Below are 21,085 nucleotides of genomic sequence, written 5' to 3' on the forward strand. Positions count from 1 at the left end.
AATTGAGAAATAATTTAAGAGCTCACTTGGTAATTCATGAGTACACAAGCACACAGGCACATAGTGATATACAGAAAGTACACGTGGCACCTGTTGGTGCTCCCATACCAGTTTAGATATGTCTACATTCTTTAAATGTTAAAATTTAATTTGAAATATGGTGCTTGCCTTTTCTTTGTAAAGTTTTTCTTCTGGTATAATTCCTTGAATATTTATTTATTTTTTTTATCCAAAAGCCATATTACAAGCATATACACTGGGCTCGTTAATGTTACCAGTTTGGCAGGCTGTACAGCCTGCTGGGAGATGGGTTCATGAGCACACTCTGGGAGATTATCTTGATTTGGTTAGCTGTGGGAAGCACCATTCCCTAGGAAGGAGATCCCAGACCATCTCAAATGAAGGGAGTTGTGCTGTTGCATGCTTTCATCATTCTGGTTCCTGATTAGGGATGCCCTGTAATCAGGGACTTGGAGCTTCTTCCTCCTAACTACCCTCCATGGTGGACTGTGCCCTTGAATTTCAATCTAGAGCAAACATTCTTTTCTTTAAGTTGCTTTTGTCAGAGTATTTTATCATAGCATTGGGAAAAGAAACTAAGACACTGGGACTTTTACTAAAAAGAAATGATAAAATGGCATCAGGATTACATAATCTAAGTTGTATTAAACACATTTTGTTCTATAAAAACAAAATTAAGTTATGAAGTATAGAAAATAAGTAGTCTTTTGGCTACAAATTAGTCTTTAATAAGTGAAGGCCAACTTTTCTTTTTAATCAGAACAAAATGTCAATGTGAAAGAATAATTGTATTGCTTGGCAGGATGATCAAAATGTTTCCTGCCCCTAAATTTATTCTTCATATGAGATGATGATTCCCTCAAATACATCTTGAAAATAAATAGGTAAAGAGAAAATCAGCATTGGGATTGGGCAATAAACAACAGTGTTGCTTGTAGGCTTTGCAGAGAAGGCCACTTGACATCTCTCCCCAGAATTACTGACACTGGACCCCCAGTTATTAGTCCTTTTAGTTAGGTAAAGCAGGTGCTGACTGAGGTTTGCAAAAGTGGATTTTTCCCTTGTGTGTGTGTGTGTGTGTGTGTGTGTGTGTGTGTGTGTTCTACCTTTATACAAACATATATCCACAGGAAGGTTCTCAGTGTTCTCATTTAGACATTGAGATGAAGGTTCAGAAAGATTTCTTTTCTCTCCTGAAGATTTTTAAATCTTTCATCATCTCATTATAACCACTGGCATTACCTAGAGCCTATGGGAGTGTGAGTCATAATGTAACATGTTTAATTCCTTGTATCAAGAAAATGAGGAGAAGGGAGTCAGGAACACGATTGGAGTTTAAAAGCCAAACTCCTTGAGGAAAGAGTGCCTTTCTCCATAGATCTCATTGTCTGATAAAACAAATGAGGTTGTCTAAGAGGTACCTGTTAAGTCTGCCCTACATTGTCCCTAGGTTGAACTTGTGTCCCAGCTACTGGAAAGGTTCTGGTACAAGAACCTTTCGTTGGTTGATTTCTTTCTTCCTTGAAAGAGAAAGGTCTATCTCCCACTGCCTTCATCTTGACCTATTCTCAATTAAAAAGACTTCCACTACAACACAGACTGTACCTTTAACCCTGGTGAAACTACAGTCAAGTAAGCCTGCAATGACTGCTCTGAGAAGGCAGCTAGTATTTCTTCTTTACGTAAAGTCAAAATTTCCATTACTGTTTAGACTCTATTAACACCAGCCTGTGGGTTATGTTGAGAAATTGTTCTTAAAAGGAATGTAGTGTTCAGACCTGCCTTTCCATAATTCTTCAAGAACATTCTCTTCTTGGATCAAAAACCTAAGATGCTTTTGAATAAGAAATGATTTGTGATATTTTTTTCCCTTCTCAAATAAGTTGCTAGACTGAGATCATAATGAAGATGGGACCCTGCCCAAACACCTCCTTCAGTTTATTATCATCTGATAGCACTGCTGTCACCAGCTAGTGTATCCCTGAAACAGTTCATCCTCTGATGGTCCATTTACTCCTCAGTCAGATAATTTCTGCACTACCAGGAAATCATGATCCTCATTCGCTTCCCTGGGACCAACAGCACCTACCTCAAGGAAATCTACCCTTATTGTTGATGGGGATATTCCTTCCTGATGACAGCTGGTGAGACATAAGTAACGTGAGGCCACATGCTGTCAGACTGCAACACTCTTGATTTTTTTTCCCAGCTGCACTTTCTGCTTAGTGCTTCACTCAGTGTGTACTTTTCCACCTCTGCTCTCCCTCAACAACCTACTGGGGCTTCCCTCAATCTAGGATTCATCTCACAATCCTTTATCAGCTCTGAATTTTCCAGTCCTTAATACTTCTATAGCGAGTACAGGGAAGCTTCTCATCCAGGACTTCAAAGGATATACCTCAAATCATTTTAATCAAATTAAAATGTATGCCTACAATTTGGAAATGAAACTAGGCTCTGAATTACAGATGCCTCACCTCAGTTAAGACCGTGACTTACATAAAACCTAACCTAATATTTTAGAAGAAAAACATATTCTTCCTTACATTGAGAAGCAGTTCAGTGTTGGGGTGCCTCCTTCACAGACATCAGTGATCAGGTATCGTAAGCTCTCCTGCAGCAATATTGGACAGCCTGCGGGCTCATGTGCACTGGGTAGAGCCTTGGGATTAGCACCGCCTTTTAACCTTTGCAGGGACATATAGGAGTGGGAAATTAAATAATAAAATATAATAAATGGATAAGTATGAGAAAGCACTTTTTATTTACTAGGTAAGTATATATTTATAATATATTAGAGATAAACATATATCATATTTATTTATATATAATATATAGATAAATATGCCTAGGAACCCACCCAAGGTATCACTTCCACTTAAATCAGTCACACATTTTATTTCTTTAAAAGTAACTCTGTTAAATACATGTTTTAAAGTTAAATATCTTTCTACTCGAATTAATATATGCCTCTGGCAGTAGAGAAATGAGAATTATTAGTACTGAGCACATATTTAGCACTCCATGTCATGATTGCATTTTTATCACTTGAAAGTTTTGTTTGTTTTGTTTCAGGAGGGGTTCATGGATATGTGAAAGCATGTATACAGTTAGGTCTTAAAACAGTGTATTTGCCATGAAGATATCATCTGATAAATATACCTTGATCATGGTCCATGGAGAATTATAATCAGCTTCATGTCTCACCCTCAACTCTAGCAGTGAGGTCGGGTTCCTTGCTTTCTGCATTCTCAAGAAATTTTAGGATATTGTAAATCATTCAGAGAACTTTCCACTCTCTGGTTAGAATGTTAGTCTAATAAGAGAAGTGTAAGTCCTATTTTCTTGGTTATCTGCATGCTGATTGGGTCTCAGATTCTAAGAGAAAGAGGCAAATCCTTGTTTCTTAAACCTCTGTCCCAACACGATGGGCTGAGAGGTGAAGGAGTTAGATATGTGACTCATAACTAACAATGGTTCCAGGTCACCAGGAAATGTGTATATGTCAATTTGATCTTCTTATCCTCCCCTTGGGCCTGATTCTCATCTTCAGATTGAACTGCACGTTTGCAGGACACTGGTAGAAGTCAATTCTTTAGTCAGCACAAAGCAGTCTCAAAGAGCTAATCCAAATTCCTCACATCTGTGAAGCTTCAAGATGTAGATCTCCTTGTCACCGTATTGTATTTTCTCACAGCTATTTCTTCTCCTCCCTAAAGGGAACACTGATGTTATTCAGTACCTAGCACATAAATCTTTCATGCAGGCTTTGGGTGACCTCTACAGAATCAACTTTTCACCCGATTACTTCAGCTGTATTGTTTTTCTTCCCCCGACCCCAAGATTTTCACTGAGGCTATTTGAACTTCTGCCTTTGGTTTTCTCACTTGAAAGGAGATTATTGCTTTACACCATTTTTTTGATGACAGTGGGGGAGGGGTGCATATTAATAAAGTATGTATGTATAACAAGTAAATGCAAAGGTAATGGCATAAAACAATTATTTACTCAACTCATAAGTCTCTGAATTCATGATAGAGTTAAATACTTCTTTTCTTCTTAACTTGGCTAGCTCATGGGTTTGGTCTATAGCCAGAGGAGCTGGCTGCTGACTGACTAGGACAGCCCCAGTGGGTCAGCTTATCTTTCTTCCACATGGTGTCTTTTCCTTTAGCAGGCTGGCCTGCGATTGCTCACATAGGAACTGAGCTGGCGTGAAAGGTCTCATGAGGCTTGGGTCTGGATTTCTGCCTTCTGCTCTAGATGCCCAAAGGAAATTACAAGGTCAGCCTAGATTCAAGGGGTGGAGAAAGAGATTCTACCTCTTGATGAGGGGATTTTTTAATGTAACTTACATTGCAGAGAGAGCAGGAACATAAAAAAGGAAACACTACAGTTTTTGTTTCTAAGATCTATCAATTAAGATACTTTGGGTGCTTATCCAGATATCTAGAAGCTAAGTGTCGCACACACTAGATCTTTTCACTTCCTTAAACATCTAATTCAGACCCAGTAGTAGACCTGTCGTATAGATACAGAAGCTCTTATGAAACAGGGGTTGTAGTTGGAGGCAATAGTCCTTCTACTTACCATCAGTTAACTCTAAGTTTCTTGACTTCATTTCTGTGTAATTTTTTTCAGCACCCATTATATGTTCATGATTTTATAAGAACATCACTATAATTAATATGGTTTTATAGAAAATTATAAATATTAATAATTGTTTGACTATTTTTTCTATCCCCTATATACATGTCTTTCTCTTGACTTCAGAGACCAAAGATCAAGGACCTTTTAATGCCCTAGGCATGTCATGAGTTTTCAATAACCTTGGATGAAGTCAGTTCTTAATCCTACTTGATGTTGAGTGCATTTCTTTATTTTTATTTTTATTTATTTGTTTATTATTTAGTCAGTTAGTTAGTTTTTGGTTTTTAGAGACAAGTTTCCCTGTGTAGTTCTGGCTGTCTTGGAACTTTCTTTGTAGACCAGGCTAGCCTCAAACTTGCAGATATCTGCCTGCTCCTTCCTGCCAAGTGCTAGGATTAAAGATGTGTGCCACCACCCCTAGCTTGAGTGTATTTCTAATCCTAGTTAACACACTATGCTATTATGAGCAGAGACCTGAGATTCTTGATTGTGACTTGTGGAAGGATATGGTAGAATGACTCATTAAATGAAAAGAGAATTTTCTGATTTGAAAGCATCTACCAATGTCTGCTCATAATACTGAGCACTGGGCCACTGTCTTGCTACTCTCTGGAGATTTATAAAACAAACAAATGAAAAACTTGATTCCAGTTCCTACATGACTTGACATTAATTACCTAACTTCCATGTTCTTATTTATTAAGCTACAGAGTTGAAGAGTAATTTACAATGAAATGGACATGAATACAAAAAGAGGAACTGTTACTGCACCTTTGTTTTTGTTTTCAAAAAGACCATCCATGTAAGATTCTTTGGATGTTTATCTGGCTATCACATCAGATAAATATTGTACAGATATTGGTTTTCTAAATTTCATCTTAATCAGAAAGTCCTAATAGCAAACCTATTGCACAGGATCCTACTTTAGGAATGTTTTACACTGAATAAATGCATACATGATAGGTAGGCATAGAATACCCTTAGTACATAATTGCTACACATGAAGCACTATTTCAAGTTCTTGTCAGTTCACTCACAGGAGGCCTGCCCGTGGTAGTGCACAAGGGGCCCCCTCTTACAGATGAAAAAGCTGGAGCAAAACAAGTCAATGTCTCATGCAGGTCTCCAAACATACCACCAAGGACACAGTGAGTCTGCAAAGAATGTGTTTTGCTGTGATTCTTACAGAATGTGATTCCCTCGTGGTTTCTTGCAGAATGCTTTGTGCTGCGCGAGGTAGGTGTTTAATAAATTCATGTTGATTTGATTTTAGAAGAGCCCTGGTGTACCCTCTTGGGTTTCTAAGAGGCATATTCTATAAAAGGAGCCTCTTATATTTTCAGGATAATATGATTTGTGTGACTGCTTTTAGATTAAGTTACTGTCTTTTATTTACAAAAGAAGATTAAGCGAGTATGTGCAAACCTAAGAACTTCAACCCTGTCCCCCTTGCTAAGAGCCATTTAGAAAATTGTCTATGTAGAATAAGGAAGAGAACTCACAGGACCAATTTTGAAAATAACAGGACTTTACTAAATGGTGCATTTAGTGTTTATGGAAAAAATATGTAGAACTCTTTCTTTGTTCTCTGATTTTTAGGAGGAACGAGGGCAGTGCTTGCTAGTTCATGGTCCTCAGTATTTGATACTGTCTTCTTGATTGTTTTTTGTTGTTGCTGTTTGTTTTTGTTTTACATGTTTTGCTTTTATTTAAAATTGACTTGTTTGCTTATCCAATCCTGTATCTCCAAGGTAATAGTAACAAGTGAAAAACAGTTCCCTTAAGCACAGCTGAAACTCACCTTCTTATACCACCCTTAGACTGTTATTCTTTAGGCTATAGCCTTAGGAAAACTATAATGTCCTGCTTAATAAGATGTCCTCTGAACCTAGCCTTGACAGATAATTCGGTGAATGACATCTTGAGTCAAGACCCTCAAGAGTTTAGGCAGTAGCATCAGGATGGTGAGTGACAGCTATCCCAGTTTAGCAGCAAGCCTGGCCTTTAGGAATGTGCTGGCTGCCCTATCCCTGGTGAAGAGCGATCCTTTGCATGGCCTCAGTGCAGTCCTCAGTACCTTCCCAACTAACCCACGGGAAGTTTCTAGAGCGTCCACATCCTTCATTGTGGGCTATGGGTGTTCACTGAGTTTCAGAATCTAGACTGACCAAAGACAGTGGAAGCTAGGAGAATGCCATTTATTCTGGTTAAAACTGAAATACAAATGTGTCATCTGAAAGGTAACACACTACAAATGATCAAATTGATGGAGAGTTACATTTTGCCAATGCAAGTGAAACTGTAAGACAAACTCCGTTCTGGGGCATGCCTTTGTCCTCTTCACTTTAGATATTGAGGGTTTGCTGATGATGGCTCCCAGTCCGTTTGGGACCACAAAGTTACCAAAACGTTGGGGTGCTGTTGGGGAGCACACAGTCATTTAAGGACCCAGGTGCTATTCACGAAGGTGGGAAGTGCTGTCCTGGACCATGGAAGACCTCTGCTTGAGCAGTGGTACCTGCCACTCTGTAGAAATGCCTAGTCTGTGCAGCAGAATTGTGTGAGAAGACTTTAGGGCCTGGACATTGAATTATTTACTTCATTTTTTTCTCCTTTAATAGGATCTAATCTCATAAGCCTCCAAAACTATAAGGTGGTTGGAGTGTTGTCTAGCTGTTCAAGTAGTAATGATAAATTCCCTAAGAGACATTAGTGGACATGTAAAATAATACTATAAATTCAGATTTAAAATGCTATAAAAATCAGTGTGTAAAACCTGTTAAGGAGCTTAGATATAAGGTTTAAATTTTTCAGAAGTGATATGAAAGTTATAAGAAAAAGTGAAATGGAATCCAAAAAAATTGAGCAAAAGAAGATAATTAGGTGGAGTTGAGAGGACTTAACATATCTCAATACTAAAAGACAATAAATATCAATAGAGGGCATGAATAGGCACTTCTAAAAAGGTACAGATGAAAATCGCTGAGAAGTTGGCAATATACTTAACCTCACTAGTCATCTGCAAGGCAGACACTGAATATCGCTTACAGACATTTGAATGCTAAGATTAAGAAGATGAACAGCACCAAATGTATGTATGACTGCAACTCCCATATGCTGTTGCGGGGAAGAAAATGACATCATTGATTGGGGAAAGCCTTTTTTTTTAATGAAATATGCTTAACCTACCCAGAAACTTTATTCATAGGAATTTTTTCAAGGACATGAAAACTTAACAGCATCAACAAGGTTTATATACAATGTATGCTTGTCTGCAATCACACACACACATACACACACACACACACACACACACACAAAACAACCTGTGATTAATTTTTTGTCCATTCATGGATGAATGAAGAAATTATGATGTCTTTAATGGTAGAATATTTGTCAAGAATAAAGTGGAATAAAACCACAATACTTCTGATTTAAAAATTCTCCTGAATGAAAGACACAAGAACCTCAAACTGAAGTTTAAAATAACACAGCACCTAAAATGTAGTCATGGCCACTGAAATACAAACAAGTGCCCCCACTCATTGTGATGGTGAGGGGAGAATTCTGATGGAAAAGACACAAGGCAGAATCAGTGATAGAAATGTCTCCTCATCCTTTTTGGTGTCCTAGTAACATCTGCGCACAGACATTAAAATACACCAAAGCTATACACTTTATATACATATGTTTGACTTTACATGCGTAAGCAGTCATAAATAAAAATTAATGAAATTAAAAACAAATGTAATAATATAGTAGTTTACATGCACAAACTCAGGTTAGATTGCCAGGTTTCAATTCCTGAGTTATGGATGGCTCAGAGTATGATTCCTACATCAGAGAACATCTGAGAGAACCTTTGAGGCACATTGCAAGTTCTTTGTCGCTATAACCTAGGCTAGGCACTCATAAAATGGAGATGATACAATTAGTATCCACTTCAGAAGGTTGTCCTTGGTATAATGTCTGGGACACAGATGCATTCGATGCATTTAAGCTGTAGTCATTATTATTAAATAGCTCTTCAGCTACACTGGCATTACCCTAACTCAATCAGGAATGTGTGTATAACCATGGAGATTTTAAGAATTAGATGTCTACAAACTGCATTAGGCTGTAGTCTAAATAACTCAAACATTTGACAGGATATGATTAATCACTCACAAATCCTGTTTTAGTTACCCATTTCAAACCAAGTAACTATCTCTTTGGCAGAAAAAAGTGTTCTTTAATGTTATTTCATAGACTAACTTGTACTAAAAAAATCAAGCATAGAGAAATTAGAAAAAAATTCATAATAAATAGTCTTCTCTGTCTGGTCCTTATCGCTTTATCTCATCATCTTTCCAGAGCATGCATATATGTATGTACAAAATGTGCAAGAGTATACATACAATCATATATAAAATTATGACTACACTGGTGGCCTGTTTTTGCAACTTGACACTTGCTAGAGTCAAGTTGCTAGAGAAGAGATCCTCACCTTAGATAATGTTTTCATAAGATCGAATTATAAGTAAGCATGTTGGGCATCTTCTTTTTTTTTTTTTGATTTTTTTATTCGATATAATTTATTTACATTTCAAATGATTTCCCCTTTTCTAGCCCCCCACTCCCCGAAAGTCCCTTAAGCACCCTTCTCTTCCCCTGTCCTCCCACCCACCCCTTCCCACTTCCCCTTTCTGGTTTGCCGAATACTGTTTCACTGAGTCTTTCCAGAACCAGGGGCCACTCCTCCTTTCTTCTTGTACCTCATTTGATGTGTGGATTATGTTTTGGATATTCCAGTTTTCTAGGTTAATAACCACTTATTAGTGAGTGCATACCATGATCCACCTTTTGAGTCTGGGTTACCTCACTTAGTATGATGTTCTCTAGCTCCATCCATTTGCCTAAGAATTTCATGAATTCATTGTTTCTAATGGCTGAATAGTACTCCATTGTGTAGATATACCACATTTTTTGCATCCATTCTTCTGTTGAGGGATACCTGGGTTCTTTCCAGCATCTGGCAATTATAAATAGGGCTGCTATGAACATAGTAGAGTATGTATCCTTATTACATGGTGGGGAGTCCTCTGGGTATATGCCCAGGAGTGGTATAGCAGGATCTTCTGGAAGTGAGGTGCCCAGTTTTCGGAGGAACTGCCATACTGATTTCCAGAGTGGTTGTACCAATTTGCAACCCCACCAGCAGTGGAGGAGTGTTCCTCTTTCTCCACACCCTCTCCAACACCTGCTGTCTCCTGAATTTTTAATCTTAGCCATTCTGACTGATGTAAGATGAAATCTTAGGGTTGTTTTGATTTGCATTTCCCTAATGATTAATGAAGTTGAGCATTTTTTAAGATGCTTCTCCGCCATCCGAATTTCTTCAGGTAAGAATTCCTTGTTTAACTCTGTACCCCATTTTTTAATAGGGTTGTTCAGTTTTCTGGAGTCTAACTTCTTGAGTTCTTTATATATATTGGATATTAGCCCTCTATCTGATGTAGGATTGGTGAAGATCTTTTCCCAATTTGTTGGTTGCCAATTTGTCCTCTTGATGGTGTCCTTTGCCTTACAGAAACTTTGTAATTTTATGAGGTCTCATTTGTCAATTCTTGCTCTTAGAGCATACGCTATTGGTGTTCTGTTCAGAAACTTTCTCCCTGTACCGATGTCCTCAAGGGTCTTCCCCAGTTTCTTTTCTATTAGCTTCAGAGTGTCTGGCTTTATGTGGAGGTCCTTGATCCATTTGGATTTGAGCTTAGTACAAGGAGACAAGGATGGATCAATTCGCATTCTTCTGCATGCTGACCTCCAGTTGAACCAACACCATTTGTTGAAAAGGCTATCTTTTTTCCATTGGATGTTTTCAGCCTCTTTGTCGAGGATCAAGTGGCCATAGGTGTGTGGGTTCATTTCTGGATCTTCAATCCTGTTCCATTGATCCTCCTGCCTGTCACTGTACCAATACCATGCAGTTTTTAACACTATTGCTCTGTAGTATTGCTTGAGGTCAGGGATACTGATTCTCCCAGAATTTCTTTTGTTGCTGAGAATAGTTTTAGCTATCCTGGGTTTTTTGTTGTTCCAGATGAATTTGATAATTGCTCTTTCTAACTCTGTGAAGAATTGAGTTGGGATTTTGATGGGTATTACATTGAATCTGTATATTGCTTTTGGCAAAATGGCCATTTTAACTATATTGATTCTACCGATCCATGAGCATGGGAGGTTTTCCCATTCTTTGAGGTCTTCTTCCATTTCCTTCTTCAGAGTCTTGAAGTTCTTGTCATAAAGATCTTTCACATGTTTGGTAAGAGTCACCCCAAGATACTTTATACTGTTTGTGGCTATTGTGAAGGGGGTCATTTCCCTAATTTCGTTCTCAACCTGCTTGTCCTTTGAGTATAAGAAGGCCACTGATTTGCTTGAGTTGATTTTATAACCTGCCACTTTGCTGAAGTTGTTTATCAGCTGTAGAAGCTCTCTAGTGGAGTTTTTTGGGTCACTTAGGTAGACTATCATGTCATCTGCAGATAATGATAGTTTGACTTCTTCCTTTCCAATTTGTATCCCTTTGACCTCCTTATGTTGTCGAATTGCCAGAGCTAGTACCTCAAGTACAATATTGAAAAGATAAGGAGAAAGGGGGCAGCCTTGTCTAGTCCCTGATTTCAGTGGGATTGCTTCAAGTTTCTCTCCATTTAGTTTGATGCTGGCTACCGGTTTGCTGTATGTTGCTTTTACTATGTTTAGGTATGGGCCTTGAATTCCTGTTCTCTCCAAGACTTTAAGCATGAAAGGATGCTGAATTTTGTCAAATGCTTTTTCAGCATCCAATGAAATGACCATGTGGTTTGTTTATGTAGTGGATTGTATTGATGGATTTCCGTATATTGAACCAACCCTGCATCCCTGGGATAAAGTCTACTTGATCATGATGGATGATCATTTTGATGAGTTCTTGGATTCGGTTGGCAAGAATTTTATTGAGTATTTTTGCATTGATGTTCATAAGGGAAATTGGTCTGAAGTTCTCTTTCTTTGTTGGATCTTTGTATGGTTTTGGTATCAGCGTAATTGTGGCTTCATAGAAGGAATTGGGTAGTGTTCCTTCTGTTTCTATTTTGTGGAATAGTTTGAAGAGTATTGGTGTTAGGTCTTCTTTGAAGGTCTGATAGAATTCTGCACTGAAACCATCTGGTCCTGTGCTTTTTTTGGTTGGAAGACTTTCTATGACTCCTTCTATTTCTTTAGGCATTATGGGACTGTTTAGATGGTCTAGTTGGTCCTGATTTAATTTTGGTATTTGGTATCTGTCAAGGAAATTGTCCATTTCCTCCAGATTCTCCAGTTGTGTTGAGTACAGGCTCTTGTAGTAGGATCTGATGATTTTTTGGATTTCCTCAGTTTCCATTGTTATATCTCCCTTTTCATTTCTAAGTTTGTTAATTTGGATACTTTCTCTGTTATTGGGCATCTTCTTGATTAACATAGGACCCAGTCCATTGTGGGTGGAACCATCCCCAAGAGGTGATATTAGCTTTTATATATATATATATATATATATATGAAAGCAAACGTAGCAAACCAGTGAACAGGGTTCCTCCATGGCCTCTGCTTAGTCCTCAGTGTCAAACTAACTTCTAGTTACCTAGAAGTAAGATGAAATCAATGCTTTTCTCTTCTATTTACTTTTGGTCATGGCTTCTTATCACCAAATTAGAAACCAAACCAAGACAGTTTGCATCAGTGTTAATGACTTTAGTCTAAACCAGGCATATTCATGCAAAAATCTTATGAGAAGAGTTTAGCCACCAGGTCTATCTATTCTTCTTAATAGCTGCAAGATAGTCCATGGTAGGATGGAATTTTATTCACTGAACATGCTGTCCATTTAAGAATGCAGTATAATTTCAGGTTATCATTTCCGCAGAAGGCTTTGAAGTAATGCAAACATCTTCTGCAATTGAGTTGATAATTTCATATGCTAAATTGTAAAAGGTGAAATGACTAGTTAAACATCCTTCAACAAATATTTCCAATCTTGTAAACAAGTAACTGTATCTTGTGTGTGCACAGTGGACAGGCCACTAGCTGCTGTTCTGGAGCAGGGTGAAAGGTGGTTTTCATATTATTCCCTATATTTCTCATTGGCTGTTAAAAAGTTGTTTGTAAACATGCTCAATTCCATCTTAGGAAAGTTAACCATCAATCTAGCACATAACATTGTATTAAGCATCACACTGAATGTCTCCCGTGCACCAGAGTCCTTCAATCCCTGCACACGTGTGTAAGGCTGCACTTCCATACCAAAATTTCCTATAAAGTGGAGCTTAGTGAACCTTGTGGCTGGTAGAGAGCACAGTGTGGATGTCACCCCGGGTCCTTGAAGGGTGACAGTTGAGAGCAGTATGGAATATATTCATTTCTCTATGAGGGTCTTCCAGGGCTAGGTTTGTTATCAAATGCCATAGATGTGTAAGTGGCAAAGCAGGTAAGCCTGAAGGAGCTTACGCCTTTAGACACTTGTTCAGCTAAGAATGGTACCTTGGTGACAGTTTGTGGCAATAGAGGCCAACTTAGATATTAGGCAGGATAATATCTAAGTACAAATATCTAGCTTTGTATTGAAATAAAACAAAGAGAAGAAGAGTCATTATCAACTGCATAATGGTATGGACTGTGGGGTGGGGGTGGTGTCCACCTCTCTGAAGGAGAGAGACCGCACTTGCTCTTCCATTTTAGATTACTCTTACCTTGCCTTGGTTCACAGACTTGAATTTTTTTCTTTCTGCCCAGAGAGCAGTACGTTCCCCAAACTGACTAAGCAGACAGATTTTCAAGGTCCTAATTTGCGTCTACATGAATCTTTAGTTCTCTACTTCAGCGTGAACTTCTGGTCCAATCTCAGAAGGTGCTGGATTTTAATGAAATCAGCTTGGTGCTTTTTGCCAGGATCGCTGCATGCAAGGGGCCCAGTGGAGACGCTCCAGCTCAGGCTGCCTAAGGGCAGAAAGCTGCCTCTTTAGCTAAGTAAGAGCAGCTGCCACAGCTTCAGGCTTTATTTTGTGGCGAGCAAGCCAGGTACCTGGTCCTCCAGGTGCTTCTAACAACACATCTGCTCTCGCACCACCTAGGTCTTATCTTGCAAGAACCTGATTCGTGTTTGCCTTTGTGCCTGTGAGGAATGAAAAGTTGTGTAGAGGTTTGGTTCGTTTTCGTGAGCCTTGCTTTTCCCATCTTCCTTTTGAGAAGTACACGTGTGCCTTCATAAGCTCCTTTGATACAGGGTGTGTGTTAGAAAACACACTTAGCAGCTCAGAAGAGACAGCATTTCTTCCTAACACTGTTTTCATCGAGATTGGATGTTGGCAGAGAGTGCCTACACTCGTGAAATTAGTTCACCTGTCAGGGGCTCCTCCACCCCGTGGGAACGTTAACAGGAAACCAACACACCACTCACATTGCTTTTCTACAACTGTTTAACACACACACACACAGAGAGAGAGAGAGAGAGAGAGAGAGAGAGAGAGAGAGACAGAGAGACAGAGAGACAGAGAGAGAGACACAGAGAGAGAGACAGAGAGAAAGAGAGACAGAGAGAGAGACAGAGAGAGATCCACCATGAGTTTTCCTACATGAAGCTCTGGTTTGAGAAGGAGGAAATTGAGTTCTTTTATCTCATGTTCATTTATACATTTATTTCCTAAAGGTCAAACATAGGCTAACTTGGTTATCTCTATCCCCTAGTGGATGGCTGTATTCACAGAGCTGCTGGTCCCTGTTTGTTAGCTGAGTGTCGGAACCTGAACGGCTGTGAGACTGGACACGCGAAAATCACATGTGGCTACGACCTCCCTGCAAAGTGTGAGTACGGCATGCCTGAACTTCCTTTCGGAATAGCCGAGAGTGTCAACCTAGCCTTCTATGTTTTTCTTTTCAAAAGAATAACTAGAAAAGGAGACCGCTGAAGTGGAATTTAATTAAGTGTGCTTATAGTCAAATTTAGTGTGTAGGTGCATGTTTATTTGTATGATTAAGTATAGAAAATTTTGGTTGTTGTTCCGTTCTTTAACAGTGTCTCTGAAACCAAGAACTAAAAATATGACGAAAATATACCTTCCAGTATTTAAGCACCACCAGTGACAGCTTCTGGAAATGATGCCAATTTCTCACTCCTTGTTCGCCTTTCTTGATTGTGGATGTGTTTAGAGCAAAGGAGATCAAAGTGATATATTGTGTTTTCAGCCGCCATGTAAAACCTGATTGGCAATTACAGCCCAGGCATCTGTCACCCTCAGCTCCCAGGAGAAGCAGGAGGAATGCAGTTGTCAGTCTGAGAATGGATTTGCTCTTTGAATTTGGAATGGTCAAATTTTCTATTATATTTTAATAGAAAAAGAATGCATTGCAATTGACTGACCTTGTTGCCTCAGTGTTTAGCTGACTGGGGTAGGGTAGCATAGAATAAACGATGAGAGAAGTGATTAAAGGTGCTCCTTTTAAAATTATATCATTTCCAGGGCCTGGGGATGGAGGGAGGGGTTGCACTACACTATTAAGGTGTGCATTGGCCTGGAAATTGCGACTCCAATTTAATCTCTGTACTTGCTTCTTAGGATACTGCTTGATCTATGAACACATTTTATGTGAAGGCAAAAGCTACCTTTGTTTGTCTTTTATTGGTGAAGAAAGCATGAGCTCAAATGGCACAGCAGAATTTGTGGAATACTATTGGATTCTTTATGAACAGGGTGTGTAGAAATGAGCTACCCAAGGCAATCTGTGAATGGTGACACAGAGCACTTTATTTTAAAAGAAAGTTTAAAAAGTAAGTGTGTGTGTGTGTGTGTGTGTGTGTGTCTTACCCATGTGTACAGTGGTTTTGAGAGTTCTCACTTTGACCCATAGAACTCATGATATTGGGTGTTAAAGGTGATTTCCTTCTGAGATTATACAGTCCATGTTGACATATGGGATTTTTTAAATCTGTCTAACCTGATGCTACCTGTCAGATGCAGTGATCTGTCATCCTGAGAATGAGCAGATCAACTGCTTTAAGACCAAGTAATAAGATGGCCTTTTAAATTCACTGTTTTCTCTGAATGAAAACAGGCATCAAAATTCTTCCACTCTGAGCTTTATGAAACTTGGGATCTTTACACATGATCGAGTAAAAACGATGGTTTATGGTGATTATCTAAGAAATGTGGGAAGCTTTTTTAACTTACTTGCTATTTTACATGCTTATGTACAAGATACTACATTTCCATTGACTGTCATTCAATTGATTTCAGAGTTATTGAGAATTTACATAGTATCAAGCATCAAGGTACAAGGATCAGTATGTCTGTGGATATGGTAGAAGTTGCCATATTTGAATCCTGTGTTTGAGCTGATATATGGTATATGGCTTTCAGAAGTAACCTGAAGCAAGTGGATCTTGTGGTCCAAGACTCTAGACATGGAAAATCAGCCTGCAGAACTCAGCACGGAACCCCAGTGAGCTGAGATTCTTACTCCAGTCTTTATATTGCAACTCAAAGATATGAGCACTAGCTATATTTTATGTCAACTTAATACTAACTGCAGTCATCTGAGAAGAGGGAACCTCAAAAGAGAAATTGTCTTTATAACATCAGGCTCCAGATGAGCTTGTAGTGCATTTTCTTAATTAGTGAAATACTTAGCCCATTGTAGTGGGGTCACCAGTAGACTGGTGGTCATTAATGTTATATAAAAAGCAGGCTGACAACCATTGGGCTGAGCATAGGGTTCTCAATGGAGGAGTTGGAGGGTGGACTGGAGGAGCTGAAGGGGTTTACAGCACCATTGGAAGAACAACAGTGTGGGCCACCCAGATGCCCCATGACTCCCAGGGACTAAACCATTAACCAAGGGGTACACATGGTTCCAGCCAAAAGTGTGGCAGAACCATGTGTACCTTGTCAGGCATCAGTGGGAGGAGAGGTCCTTGGTCCTGTGAAGGCTCAATAGATGTGCCAATGAAGGGAAATCGAGGGGCAGCGGGAGTGGGTCAGGTGGAGGGGTATATACTTGGAGGCAGGGGCTGGAAGGAGGGGTTTGGGATTTTGGGGGAGGGGGAAAACCGGGAAAGGTTTAAGCATATGAAATGTAAATGAAGAATACATTCAATTAAAAAAAAAAAACAAAAAACAAAAAGAAGAAGCAGGCTGAGTAGGCTACAGGGAGCAAGCCAGTAAGCAGCACTCCTCCTTGGCCTCTGTATCAGCTCCTGCTTCCCAGTTCCTGTCCCAGTTCTCTTTGAATATGAATTGAGATATTGAACTGTAAGCAAAATAAACCTTTCTCATCCCAACTTACGTTTGGTCATGGTGTGTCATCACAGCAGCATTATCCTTAACTAAGACAGCATATCTAATAATGAATTATCCAGTGGAATAGAAAATAGCAGTCCAACATGGCACCTGCCTCATAAAAATCAGACATGCACTGTCAATGAAAATGTCTTGATAATTCTGTGTACTTTAAAAGATTAATGATTGATAGTAAGATGATAAAAGGAATGTGAAATTGAGTAATGAGAGCTCACACTTGTATTCCACTTTGTACTGTTTCCTAGCACTTTCCCAAGGCCTTATATTTTAAATTATGCTTTGTAAACATTGCGCATGTTCATTTTCCTTTTCCCTATCCCTGAGAGATAGTTTTCTTTCTCATCAATTTGGTCCCTCCATTTCAGAGTCATTAACAATCCACAGATGTGCTTTTGTAGTGAGAGAATGAAAAGGGAGCTCATTACATACTGTTTGGGTCATTTTCCCCACCATATTTAATAATTCGGTGACAGTTTGACAGCAGAGACTAGCTCCTATCTGTCCTCTGAGACAGTGGGTTCATCATTATAGGGGTACTAAAGCCAGCCATCCAGCCACAAGTGATGATATCTTCACGCACCAGCAATTTGTTTTGAAAATGATTTTGTCTGGGTTACAGAAAATATTGGCCATTTTGGACTGCTCTCTGCTTTCCTATGCTTCCTAAATTAATTTATCCACGAATGGTTGTATTTGAATTAATTATTCTTGTAGTCTGTGTTATGTGACTTATCATGATGGGTAGAATGAAAAGCCCCTGGATGTTTTCTCTTTCCTTCACTGCCTGAATGTTTGAATGGTTTCTTTTGACACAAAACTAACCAATCACTTTTCTCAAAAGAAGTCATGGGTGGCAAGAATACTGGCTAGAATTGCACTGAATGCTATTTTTTCAGGAAGCATACAAAGGGCTGTTTATGTAATTTCAATCTTGAAGGAATGGTCCCTTCTGTGAGGTTAGACTTGTTTTTAGATTTGTAATAAAATTTCAGTGTGTATGTCTGTATAGACACTTTTTCACATGAAGGGTGTTTAAATCTCTCTGTTGCAGAACTCTGTTCTCCAAGCCTAATAGCCATTACCATTTTGGATAGAGATGCCATGATAAGTCCACAACAGGTTCTCAAGATTGGTCCTGTTGACTCTACTTCATAGTAGGAGGGGTGGAGAGTCGTTAGATGCTCAGGTGAGATTCCATCCACTCTTCTGCATCTTCTTCCAAGCTGTATAAAATTCTGTCCCAGTTACACATGGTCTTGGTAGGTCTGAGAACCTTCAGAGGATAACTATGTAGAGCTAACTGAATTGTGAAGGCCATCCATACAGCCATGTGGGTGTCATTAGCCAGGTTTCAGTGAGGCTTTATGATCATTTCGCTCTTTTTGGATTGTCTAAGCTTGTGAAATCAACAACTTTGTCTTGGTACTCTATCAGCCAATAGTAGAGATTTTATTCATGGCTGCCCAAGAAAAGTCCATCTACCTCTATCATTGTTATATTGGCAATATGTGGCACATTGTCCCCATTTTGGGATTGCTTAATATATAAGAATAAAGTGTCAAATGAATGACTTTTTTCAGGACCTTTTCATCTGGAGAATAGTTTGTAGTGTATTAGTCCTGACTCCTGATTTTCAAGCCTTCCATCTTGTGATCCATTTTGCATGGTGTTACTGATGTCCATGTCCTCTTATTTCAGTTATAGCAGGGCTGTGCATGTTTGAGAATTTTCTTGTCTGTGGTAGCCTTCTTCTGTATTTTCTCATAGGGTGTATTGCTGATCCTCAGTCCTACACACTACTATCTCCTTGTCTGGAGAGAGCTAGAATCTTCTTGATTTCTTCTCTTATGTTCTTCACACCCTAGTTAACTGTAACCTCAGGTGTCAGCTTAGCTGATGTAGTTATCTTGGCTCCTCTGCTTTATCTGTAGTTGTACTGTAGCATGTTAACTTCTAATATAGTATATTATTATTCATATTTTTTGGTAATACTTCTCCATAGAAGAATAAGAATGTAGATTTTAGGATTGGGATCTGTTTTCTTTGTTTTGTTGGATCTATACAGGTTCTAAAAATGCCCAACATATAAAGAGGCTTGAAAGGCATGTCTTGAAAGAATTAATGAAAATAAACTCCAATCCTTTGACAACTTTTTTTCTTAACTAAAGTTAGACATCTGTTAACCTCATTTTTCTTTGGCTTCCCACAATGCCATACCATATCTTGAATTGCTTAAAAATATCTTGAATGGTATGACTTGCTCCCAACTTGATTCTGTACATCTCTGTAAACTTGTGATTGTCTAGAAAGCTCACTCTTTGATCTCGTCTACTTATCTTTCAGACTCAACTCACTTCAGATATCACCTCTGTTAGGAATGATACTCGTATCACTTCAACTACAAGTGACCTTTTATTTTTCCATTCAGTGTATTGCATGTTAACAGTTTACATGATGCTTGTTTGGCTTGTCATATGTATTTCCGAGTTGTGTCTATATGGACCTAGAGGAAAGCCTCGTGTTCTGTCTCATAGGAGTCATCTACCTTACTTTTTTAAGATAGAATTTCTTATTGGTTGTGAGCTCACTGAGAAGGCCAGGCTGGATGACTAGCAGCAAGTCCAAAAGATTCTTCTGGATTCAGTCCTCCAGTGTTGCACTGTGTTGTACACAGTGTTGTGTACCATCACAACTAGCTGTTTCATTTGGCTTACTTGGAATCATACTCAGGTCTTGATTGTGTGACAAGCACTTTACTCTCTGAGAAGTCTCCCCAGATCAATGGTACATGTTCCTTATGTATTATGGGTACTGGAGAAATATATGTCAAGTAAAGTCATTATTAAAACTGTAAAACTGATACTGAATTGATGAAAGCTTGGATGTAAAGTTACGCTAATGTTTCTAAAAAATTGTAATTAGTGTTAGTAGCATAATTTGTTTGAATGAGTAGTATTAGTATCCTTGTTCTATTCCCAGCTTCAGAAATAAGCAGATGATGGTAGCTTAATAGGTACTGTTGATAGTAATTAGTACTTTTCTGGTGTCCTTCATCAAGAAATAGTAGTATGTTGAAATACAAGGTTGTCAGTCCTTTGAAATGTTATGAAGAAGCAACATGACAAGTCAGGTTAATTTATTTCTAACATAAAGAACGATTCAGGATAGAGGAATCATTATGTTGTTCCTACTAACATGTAAAATATCTGGGGTTGAGGCTTGACTGTGACCAGGAATCATGAACTAAGTGAAGTGCCACTGGCAGTGTGATCCAGTCCTGCTACCTGCTTTTATAAATAAAGTTTTACTAGATGCCAGCTATGCTTATTAGTTCTTATACTGTTTATGAATGTGTTTTGGTGTGACTGAGAGTTGACTAATTCCTGTAGGAGTTGTATAATTGGCATGTCTGAATCATGTGCTATCTAGTTTTTGGTTGTTTATTAAGAGCTAGTCTGTAGCAATCCTTATGTTTTATAAAGGCATAATTTGTCAAAAAATATATTTATTGAATTTTAAGTATATGTAGTTGATTAGAGTTGACAAAGCAGAAAAAAAATGCCTACCTGCTATCTATGTCCTGGGACTGTTCTTGTGTATTGTGCCTCAAGTAAATGTGTACTTAAGAGGATGATCTGAGTCTCATCAGATCTTTCATGTATCCAGGCTATCTTGGGGGAAAAAAAATCCTGATGAGAAAAAAAAGTCCTCTGTATTGAACTGGAACTAAGAAGTGAATAGGTCAAGTCTCTGTAGGGAGAGTTAGTTTAAAATACCTGAGTTTGGGCCATAAATCTCCATCCCTTGCCTCCTCCAGTGGGGCTAGCTAATATGCTGAAAGGGGGCCTTCAGGCCTAAGGAAATTCATAATTAGGAGTACATAACTGAAATAGGTGGCTCTGCGTTAGTCCACTGTGGAAAGTGCCCTGATTTCGGCCATCCTGAGTTCTCCCAGCAGGTGTTTGATTGTGAAAGCCGTGAAGTGGCCATGCTGGGAAGAGTGTGACTCTGCAGCCTCTGATGGAGACCCGAGGGCTCTCACAAACCAATTCCATAATTAG

At 38.8% G+C, this 21,085-nt stretch overlaps 1 protein-coding gene across 11 annotated transcripts in view; it reads left to right on the forward strand.

Annotated features, from left to right (window-relative positions):
- The window catches only part of Macrod2 (mono-ADP ribosylhydrolase 2), a 2,114,706-nt gene that overhangs the window by 630,419 nt on the left and 1,463,202 nt on the right, over positions 1–21,085 (forward strand). For all 11 annotated transcript variants that reach the window (XM_052183754.1, XM_052183758.1, XM_052183755.1 and 8 more), the window contains exon 5: positions 14,416–14,532. In XM_052183754.1, coding sequence (XP_052039714.1) covers positions 14,416–14,532 — 117 coding nt within the window. The remainder of the gene's footprint in view (positions 1–14,415; positions 14,533–21,085) is intronic.

Source organism: Apodemus sylvaticus, chromosome 5 (genome assembly GCF_947179515.1).
Source record: "Apodemus sylvaticus chromosome 5, mApoSyl1.1, whole genome shotgun sequence".
Taxonomy (NCBI): Eukaryota; Metazoa; Chordata; class Mammalia; order Rodentia; family Muridae; genus Apodemus; species Apodemus sylvaticus.